At 42.9% G+C, this 10,668-nt stretch overlaps 1 protein-coding gene across 4 annotated transcripts in view; it reads right to left on the bottom strand.

Annotated features, from left to right (window-relative positions):
* Positions 1 to 10,668, bottom strand: part of ADGRE1 (adhesion G protein-coupled receptor E1) — a 58,824-nt gene that overhangs the window by 27,358 nt on the left and 20,798 nt on the right. For all 4 annotated transcript variants that reach the window (XR_002725281.2, XM_023186716.3, XM_023186714.3 and 1 more), the window contains 2 exons: positions 5,543 to 5,720; positions 2,980 to 3,099 (listed from right to left, as the gene is read on the bottom strand). Coding sequence is in view for 3 of the 4 variants with exons in the window: in XM_023186716.3 (XP_023042484.2) it covers positions 2,980 to 3,099; positions 5,543 to 5,720 (298 nt within the window). In the remaining variant the exon portion in view is untranslated. The remainder of the gene's footprint in view (positions 1 to 2,979; positions 3,100 to 5,542; positions 5,721 to 10,668) is intronic.

Genomic DNA, 10,668 nt, shown 5'->3' on the forward strand with positions numbered 1-10,668 from the left:
AAAAAAAAAAAAAAAAAAAAAAAAAAAAAAAAAAAAAAAAAAAACTAGCTGAACATGGTGGCAGGTGCCTGCAGTCCCAGCTACTCAGGAGGCTGAGGCACGAGAATCGCTTGAATCCAGGAGGCAGAGGTTGCAATGAGCCAAGACCATGCCATTGCACTCTAGCCTGGGCAACAGAGCAAGACTCCATCTCAAAAAAAAAGGAAAAGAAAATGAAGAAGGAGGAGGAGGAAGAGGAGGAAGAAGAAGAAGAAGAAGAAGAAGAAGAAGAAGAAGAAGAAGAAGAAGAAGAAGAAGAAGAAGAAGAAGAAGAAGAAGAAGAAGAAGAAGAAGAAGAAGAAGAAGAAGAAGGAGTAGTGAGGAAGTGCTCAATTTATGACATCTGGGGGGCCATCCAAGGGGTCCCTCCATTAGCTTGGTAGTGGCAGATGAAGCCTGGGGGATGGTACTGTCTGGTTCGGACAGAAAGCTGTGGGTGGCAAGCCACCCAGGTGCCGAGGCAAGAGCTGGAGGGCACGAGCTGTTCCAGTATAATAAAATATGTAAAATAAGAATAGTCATACTAGATATAGATCATAGATATGATTATGTATGAATATCATTAATCATTAGTTTGTAACAATGACTCTTTACTCCAATATTATAATAATCCTCGCTCTACAATTGTAACTTAGGAAAAACCAAGCCATACAGAGATAGGGGCTGAGGGGACATAGTGAGAAGTGACCAGAAGACTGGAGTGTGAGCCTTCTGTTATGCCGGGGCAGGGCCACCAGGGGGCGCTTAGGTCTAGCGGTAACGCCAGCATCTGGAAAGATGCCCGTTGCCAAGTGGACCGTGGTCTAGCGGTAGTGTCAGTGTCAAGGAAAAACACCTGCTACTTAGCAGACCGGGAAGACAGGGAAAGGGAGTCTCCTTTTCCCGGAGGAGTTTAGAGAAGGCTCTACTCCTCCACCTCTTGTGGAGGGCCTGACTGATGTTATCTGGAGGCCTAACCATCTCCCTGTGATGCTGTGCTTCAGTGGTCACGCTCCTAGTCCACCTTCATGTTCCATGCTGTACACCTGGCTCTGCCTTCTAGATAACAGTAGCAAATTAGTGAAAGTACTAAAAGTCTCTGATATCCAGAAATAATGGTGTAAGCCGTCTCTCTCTCCCTCCTGTCTCTCTCTCTGCCTCGGCTGCCAGGCAGGGAAGGGCCCCCCGTCCAGTGGACATGTGACCCACGTGACCTTACCTATCATTGGAGATGGCTCACACTGCTTACCCTGCCCCTTTGTCTTGTATCCAATAAATATCAGCGCAGCCTGGCATTCGGGGCCACTACCGGTCTCCACGTCTTGGTGGTAGTGGTCCCCCAGGCCCAGCTGTCTTTTCTTTTATCTCTTTGTCTTGCGTCTTTATTCCTGCAATCTCTTGTCTCCGCACACGGGGAGAAAAACCCACCGACCCTGTGGGGCTGGACCCTACAGGAAGCGGCATAGGACCTATCTCTGTCTCTCTCTTTCCACCTCGGCCTCCCAAGGTGTTGGGATTACAGGTGTGAGCCACCATGCCCAGTGACCTTCAGTTCTTTTCCCTCTCTCCCCCACGTTCCTGGTGCTCCAGCCCACTCTACTATTAGTTCCATGACCATACCAAGCTTTTTTTCAACACAGAGCCATAGCTTGTACTTCCTGTAACACACTCTCTCCTACTTTCTCTACCTATTCCTCAGGACTCCGCTTAAATATCTCTTCCATTTTGCACACTAAAGTATTAATCACAGTGTTAATCATAGGCATAGATCAGATCAGGGGCTGGAAAACTGTGGCCTATGGGCCAATCTGGCTGTCACCTACTTTTTTAAATAAAGTTTTATTGAAACATGCCCAGGCTCAGCCGGGCGCGGTGGCTCAAGCCTGTAATCCCAGCACTTTGGGAGGCCGAGACGGGCGGATCACGAGGTCAGGAGATCAAGACCATCCTGGCTAACCCGGTGAAACCCCGTCTCTACTAAAAAAAGTACAAAAAACTAGCCGGGCGAGGTGGCGGGCGCCTGTAGTCCCAGCTACTCGGGAGGCTGATGCAGGAGAATGGCGTAAACCCGGGAGGCGGAGCTTGCAGTGAGCTGAGATCTGGCCACTGCACTCCAGGCTGGGTGACAGAGCGAGACTCTGCCTCAGAAAAAAAAAAAAAAAAAAAAAAAGAAACATGCCCAGGCACATTCATATATTGTCTATGAATGCTTTTGAACTATAATGGTAGTTAAGTCGTTGTGATAGAGGCTGTATTAATTGCAATGCTTAAAATAGTTACTAACGAGCCCTCTACAGAAAAGGTTTGCCATCCCTGACACAGATCAGCAGTGTCTAACAGAAATATAGTATGAACCACATATGTAATTTTAAATTTTCTAGTACACATTTTTTTAAAGTAAAAAAATATAAAATTAATTTTAATAATATATTAACTCAGTATAAGCCAAATATTATCATTTCAACATATAAATGTGATATTTTAAAATTTAAAAATATATTTTAAATATTGCATATTTAAAATTTTTAAATATTACATATTTTTAAAATTTAAATATTTTAAAAATTTAAATATTTTTTATTTTTACGTTATTTTAAATACAAAAAAATGACTAGTGAGATGTTTTAATCCTTCTTTTTGGGCACCAAGCCTTTGAAATGCAGTGTTTATTTTAGGTTTACAGTAGTTCTCAACCTGGCTTAATCAAATTTCAACTGCTCAACAGCTGAATGTGACCAGTTCATAACATATAGGCCAGTGAAGGTCTCAATACTCCAGTATTACAAGGTCATTGAATGTTTGACTTCCCTAGCAGATAGAAAACTCTCCGAGGGCATAGGCCATTTCTGCCCTCATTGGTTCTCAACCATCTGGCACTGGTCTTGGCACCTTGAAAGGGAATCAATAAATGCTTATGAATGGAATACACCATCACCTGCATTCTCAGGAGAGCAACTGTACCTGTGGATTCAGATTCCTCAATTGTGGAGCACCTCATCTTCATCTTATCCCCCTTGGCTGCCAAGTGCAAGTTCACATTCTCTTCACTGCATTCTTTGTTGATAACTTTGCTCTCAATATCTAAAAAGAGAAAGGGAGAGTTCCTATGAGGTGGCCCAGAAAGTCGGTCATGAATTTGGTTTCTGTCCAAAAAAACGTACACATCCATCGTGGCGAGCGAGAAAAAGAATAGAAAGTTCGATTCACCATAGGAAAGATCTTGAGTCCCATGATGAATGATAGGGGGACCATAGCACCAAACAAATGAGTAGCCCAACTGGAGCCTTAGAAGCAAGCTCTTATATCCTCGGAGGTGCATCAGGGAAAGATGGGGTCAAAGTCAACAGTGATGGAAGGCAACAGTCATGATCCTCTCTCTACTCTAAGTTTTGTTTTTGTTTTTGTTTTTGTTGTTGTTGTTGTTGTTTTTTTGAGACAGAGTCTCGCTCTGTTGCCCGGGCTGGAGTGCAGTGGTGCCATCTTGTCTCACTGCAAGCTCCGCCTCCCGGGTTCACACCATTCTCCTGCCTCAGCCTCCCAAGTAGCTGGGATTACAGATGCCCTCCATCACGCCCAGCTAATTTTTTGTAGTTTTAGTACAGACGGGGTTTCACCATGTTAGCCAGGATGGTCTCGATCTCCTGACCTTGTAACACGCCCGCCTCGGCCTCCCAAAGTGCTGGGATTACAGGCGTGAGCCACTGCCCCCGGCCTCGTATGTTTTCTAAAACCAAAATAAATAGTAAGGGATTGGGGCAAGCCTAGCATGGTACACAAGAGATCAGGTTCTGCAGTCAGATGGTGGTAACTGGGAGGTCCAGCTCTGCGGAGCACTAGCTGCCTACATTTGAGCATTGACTTAACGTCTCTATGCCTCCTGTTTCTCATCTGTATCATGGCAACACATTGCAGGACCTAACCGACTGGCCCTTCCTGAAAATAAACTAGATAATGGAACCAGAAGAATCTTTGTAAAATATAAGCCAGATAATACCATACCTGTTTCCAAATTTTCCAATGTCTTTTCATCTCACTTCAAATAAAATCTTGGCTGGGTACGGTGGTTCAGGCCTGTAATCCTAGTACTTTGGCAGGCCAAGCAGGAGGATCGCTTGAGCTCAGGAGTTCAAGACCAGCATGGGCAACATAGCAAGACCTCATTTCTACCAAAAATTTTAAAAACTAGACAAGCATGGTGGTGCACACCTATAGTTCCCAGCTACTCAGGAGGCTGAGGCAGGAGGATCGTGAAACTGTAGTGAGCTATGATCGCACCACTGCACTCCAGCCTGGGTGACAGAGTGGGACCCTGTCTCAAAAAAAAAAAAAGAAAAATAAAAACCTCAAGTCCCTACATTTATCTACATTTCCATCTCCCTTCCTTTCTCCTACTGCTATCACCATCTTCAATGCCACTTCAGCCACACTGGGCACCTCATTGTTCCTTGAATTCTCCAGGTATTCCTGCACTTGCTCTTTCTCCAGATATTTATATGACTTTCTTCCCTGGCATCCCTGCCCTAGTGAGACTTACCCTGATCTCACTATATAAAGTAGCAACTCTCTCTCTAATCCCAACCCTCTCTAACCTCCCTAGCCTGTTGTATTTTTTCTCAGTAGCACTACCTCTATTTGGTATACCAGATGTCTGTTTGTTTATTGTCTGACTCAACTCACTAAAATATAAGATTCATGAGGCTAATTTTGTTCACTACTGGTTGGAGTCCACCAAATACTTTATTTCCACCTCTTGGCCTTCTGGGCATCCATTAGGTTGGAACTTCCTAGGTTTATGTGAATGATACTGGAACTACTACCAGGAGTAGGGTGCTAACGTAAAAGATCTACAGCACCCACTATTCCCAAGTAGTCACCTATCAAGTATGTATGAGTCAGGAAAGGATCAGTCTTGCAGCAGTAACAAACAACCCTAAGTCTTAGTGGATTAAAAAATAACAAGTATTTATATCTCATTAATGCTTTGTAGCTATTGTAAATTGACTTGAGGCCATGTTCTATATTATCTTTATTCTGACACCCAGGCAGATGGAGCAGCTGTGACCTGAAGCACTGCTAATCATATGGGCAGAGGGAAAGAAAGTTCTGGAAAGTCTCATACTGGCAACTACTCTATTCTCCAATTTATTGGCCTGAACTAGTCCCCAAATCCCACCTAACCACACAGTAGCCAGGAAGTACAATTCTACGTGGGCCCAGCAGGGCAAAAAGGAAGTACTTGAGCACAGCCTATGGCTGTCATACCTTAGCCCAGCACATAGCAGCTAACCAGCAAGTATTTGTAGAATAAATTAATGATACGGTCTTAGCATAGTGCCTGGCCTTTGCCAAGTGCTCAGTGAATGGAAAATGTTGTCAATATGATTAGACTTACTTTGCTGTGAATTCAAGGTATTTAAACAGTTGGAGAAAGAACGGGTGGGAAACCCAGGGAAAATCCCATTGCCAAAGTCAACTCTCAAAATCATTACCTAGATGTAACCTTGCCACGAAGGGTATCTCCTACCTACGTAATCCGTCCGAACAGTCTGAGTGACATTTGCCGAGGGTTTCAAAAAAGCTGCCAGTGTCATGCTTTCCACACTCTCCAGGAAGACTGTGGCCAGGGAGGACGTCTCTTCCTTGGTGAATTTGGTCCACGTGGATATTTGTTTAAGCACAGGGACAAATCTCTCCGTTGTATTCTGCAAGGAAAGACGTGTTTGTTCATTCTCTCTCTCATTAATGAAATAACAGCTGTCCTTTTTCTCACTAATGTGGCACATATACACCATGGAATACTATGCAGCCATAAAAAAGGATGAGTTCGTGTCCTTTGTAGGGATATGGATGCAGCTGGAAACCATCATTCTCAGCAAACTATTGCAAGAACAAAAAACCAAATACCACATGTTCTCACTCATATAGGTGGGAATTGAACAATGAGAACACTTGGACACAGGGTAGGGAACATCACACACCGGATCCTGTTGTGGAGAGGGGGGAGGGGGGAGGGATAGCATTAGGAGATATACCTAATGTAAATGATGAGTTAATGGGTGCAGCACACCAACATGGCACATGTAGACATATGTAACAAACCTGCACGTTGTGCAGATGTACCCTAGAACCTAAAGTATAGTAAAAAAATAACAATAGGCCGGGCGCGGTGGCTCAAGCCTGTAATCCCAGCACTTTGGGAGGCCGAGACGGGCGGATCACGAGGTCAGGAGGTCGAGACCATCCTGGCTAACACGGTGAAACCCCGTCTCTACTAAAAATACAAAAACTAGCTGGGCGAGGTGGCGGGCGCCTGTAGTCTCAGCTACTCGGGAGGCTGAGGCAGGAGAATGGCGTAAACCCGGGAGGCGGAGCTTGCAGTGAGCTGAGATCCGGCCACTGCACTCCAGTCCGGGCGACAGAGCAAGACTCCGCCTCAAAAAAAAAAAAAAAAAAAAAAAAATAACAATAATAATTCAGAAAAAGAAAAGGAATAGGCTGGGAGTCAATCCAAAGGAGAATTAAAAGGGGCATCCACTCGGGCTCCTTTTTCTGATTCAAGAAGCCCCATTAGAAATACAAACTGAGGCCGGGCGGGGTGGCTCACGCCTGTTATCCCAGCACTTTGGGAGGACGAGACGGGCGGATCACGAGGTCAGGAGATCGAGACTATCCTGGTTAACACAGTGAAACCCCGTCTCTACTAAAATTACAAAACAATTAGCCAGGCATGGTGGCGGGGACCTGTAGTCCCAGCTACTTGGGAGGCTGAGGCAGAAGAATGGCATGAAACCGGGAGGCAGAGCTTGCAGTGAGCAGAGATCATGCCATTGCACTCCAGCCTGGGTGCCACAGCGAGACTCCGTCTCAAAAAAAAAAAAAAAAAAAGAAAGAAATACAAATTGAGGCCGAGTGCAGTGGCTCACACCTGTAAGCCCAGCACTTTAGGAGGCTGAGGTGGGTGGATCATGAGGTCAGCAGTTCGAGACCAGCCTGGTAAACACAGTGAAACCCTGTCTCTACTAAAAATACAAAAAAAAAAATTTAGCCGGGTGTGGTGGCACATGCCTGTAATCCCAGCTACTCGGGAGGCTGAGGCAGGAGAATAGCTTGAACCCAGGAGGCAGAGGTTGCAGTGAGCTGAGGTCGCACCACTACACTCCAGCCTGGGCGACAGTGCGAGAGGCCATCTCAAAAAAGAAAAAGAGAAATACAAATTCAAGTGCAGGAATTCAAGACCAGCCTGAACGACATAACAAGACCCCATCTCTACAAACAAATTAAAAATGAGCAGGCACGGTGGTGCATGACTCTAGTCCTAGCAACTCAGGAGGCTGAAGTGGGAGGATCTCTTGAGCTCTGGAGTTCAAGGCTGCAGTGAGCTGTGATCACTCCACTGCACTCCAGCGTGGGTGACAGAGTGAGATCTTGTCAAAAGCAAGCAAACAAGCAAGATAAATTGATATAACCTTTATGCAATGTACTAAGTCTGTGCCTATAACTATGTAAATTGCATATACCCTTTGACTCAGCAATTCCCCTTCCAGGAATTAATCTTTCCAGAAATACTTAAAAGTTATGCAAGGATCTTGTCCAGTGGTGTTCATTTCGGGATAGTTTGTGGAAAGCCTCAATGCCCTACAGATTGGGTCAATAAATGAAAATGAAATCAAATAATGAGATAGCCATATAGCTGTTAAAATGAATATTGCAGTACACCTACAGGCTACAACAAGCAAAAAGGTCCCTGAGCCATTGTTAACTAAAGCAAATTACAGAGTATCATGTATATGGTATCGCATTTGGTTTAGAAACAATTGGTTTAATTTTAAATTATATATTATGGTATTTATGTTCTGGCATATAGAAATAAAAATAGCACATACTTTTTATGAGCCAGGTATTGCTCTAAATGTCTTTTATACGTTAACTTGTTTAATTTGTAGAAGATATCTAGGAAGTAGAGACTATTTAGGATTATTTTGATGTTTGAAAGGAGAAACAAGGACTCGTATCTAGCAGGTGGAAGAACCACGATTTGAACCTTGACAGTGTGGCAGCAGAGGCTGAATCATTAATCACTGTCCTAAACCTCTTAAATAAGTGTTCAATAAAATGACTCCAATGTGTGTGTGTGTGTGTGCGCTTATGTATGTGAGTGTGTGTATATGTATGTGTTGGGCTGTGTACATGTGTGTGCATGTGTGTGTATCTCTGTGTATGTCTATGTATGCCTATCTGTGTATGTGTGTTTGTGTATATGTATGTATATGTGTGTGTATGTATGTGTGTTCGTGAATGTGTGTACATTTGTATATGCCTGTATGTATATATGTGTGTATGTGTGTGAGGAATGTGTATATGTGTGTGTATGTATGTGTATGTGTGTATCTGCGTGTAGATGTCTGTGTATGTCTGTATATGTGTATGGGTATATGCATATATGTGTGTATACCTGTGCGTATGTGTGTAAATGTGTGTGGGGTGTGTGTGTAAGTGTGTGTGTGCATGTGTGTATGTATGTGTTATATGTATGTGCATATGCATATGTGTGTATGTGTGTACTTATGTGTGTGCATGTGTGTGCATGTGGGGGAGATGTATATGTGTGTATATGTGTATGTGTGTATTTGTGTGTATGTATCCAGTGTACATGTATGTGTATATTTATGTGTGTGTGCATGTGTGTATATGTGTGTGTTTATTTGTATGTGTATGTATGTATATGTGTGTATTTGTGTACATGCTCACAAGTAAAAAGGGGAAGATACTTTTCTATCTCTTAACACCAGATATGTCTGAGGAAGAGGATTAAGGTAAGAAAAACAATAACAACAATAGTAATAGTAATATTCATGTGATTACCTTTATTATTGATTATCATCAATAAATGGATTATCACATGTAACTCTGACCCAAGCAAAAAAAAACCAAAACACTAAAAGGAATTCAGAACCTAATAAATGCAGGAAAATGTATTAAATGAATTAAATCCAGTCGGATGGTAGAGGAAATTAAACTGAAATTTGAGCAGCAACACAAATTTCTATCTATCCAAATTAGACGATAAAAGGCAAAAAAGGATTTCAATAAACCCGGGGTAAGCAGGACATTTGAGAGATATGTGTCCGAGAGAAACAGGATGCCCTGAGGTCTGTATTCCCCGAAAGGTATGGGTGTGGGATTCCCCTCCCCATTGACACAGCAGAAATATCTCAACTAACATCATCTCCAGAAAACATATTACTCAATTCTACAGCTGACGAAATCTCTTCAAACCCTGCCCGTCTGATTTGTCAAGTCTATTCTTTCTAGCTAGGAAAGTTACGTTACATCCTCAGGAAAGTTAGAAAATTTTAGGCCAACTAAAACTCCTTAGTAGGATTTGTGTTAAATTTAGAAGTTTTTGACATCTTTAGCATAATCTGAAAACATCTGCTATTTAAATAGTTGGGGCTGGGTGTGGTGGCTCATGCCTGTAATCCCAGCACTTTGCGAGGCTGAGGTGGGTGGATCGCCTGAGGTCAGGAGTTCGAGACCAGCCTGGCCAACATGGCGAAATCCCTTCTTTACTAAAAATACAAAGTATTAGCCGGGTGTGGTGGTGGGTGCCTGTAGGCTGAGCTACTTGGGAGGCTGAGGCAGAAGAATGGCGTGAATCCAGGGGGCGGAGCTTGCAGTGAGCCGAGATGGCACCACTGCACTCCAGCCTGATTAACAGAGCGAAATTCTTTCCCCCCTCAAAAAAAAAGAGTTGCAACAGTTTGACACATTAGAGAAGCTAACCAATTAATGACATGATTTTTATTGCAAAAAGCAATTACACTTGTTATTTTAATATGAACAATTTAAGATAACATGGCTGTCTATAAACCATATTTAATGTCTAAAAGAATCTGAATTACTACATTTACAGATTCGATCAATTGGATTTATGAGTCGCTGAGGACCCAGGCGACTTTGCCTGTTAGATTTCTAAATCCTCTTCACTAGGTACTTGAAATTTGCGTGGAGTGGGGAGGGGAGATTTGGAATATTTATAAACATAGTATAAAACATTTGAGGAAATTAAACTGTTTGTAAATAGGGTTAACCATTTATCAAAATTTAATCTGAAAACCCTAGGAATGAATGTATACTTTATGAATAAATGTATTTATTTAAAATTAACAAAATTACAAGTAAAAAGTTATTATTATTTTCATACAGAAATAACCAGATTTATAAAGAAAATGACAGTGTCAATGAGTTCAAATTAAAGCTTGAGAAAAACTAGGTTTTGGCCAGACGTGGTGGCTCACACCTGTAATCCTAGCATTTTGGGAGGCTGAGGTGGGTGGATCACCTGGGGTCGGGAGTTTGAGACCAACCTGACCAACATGGAGAAACCCCCTCTCTACTAAAAATAGAAAATTAGCTGGATGTGGTGGTGCATGCCTATAATCCCAGCTACCTGGGAGGCTGAGGCAGGAGAATCACTTGAACCTGGGAGGTGGAGGTTGTGGTGAGCCGAGATTGCACCATTGCACTCCAGCCTGGGCAACAAGAGTGAAACTCCATGAAAGAAGAAAGAAAGAAAAGAAAGAAAGAAAGAAAGAAAGAAAGAAAGAAAGGAAGAAAGGAAGAAAGGAAGAAAGGAAGAAAGGAAGAAAG

Source organism: Piliocolobus tephrosceles, chromosome 21, assembly GCF_002776525.5.
Source record: "Piliocolobus tephrosceles isolate RC106 chromosome 21, ASM277652v3, whole genome shotgun sequence".
NCBI lineage: Eukaryota > Metazoa > Chordata > Mammalia > Primates > Cercopithecidae > Piliocolobus > Piliocolobus tephrosceles.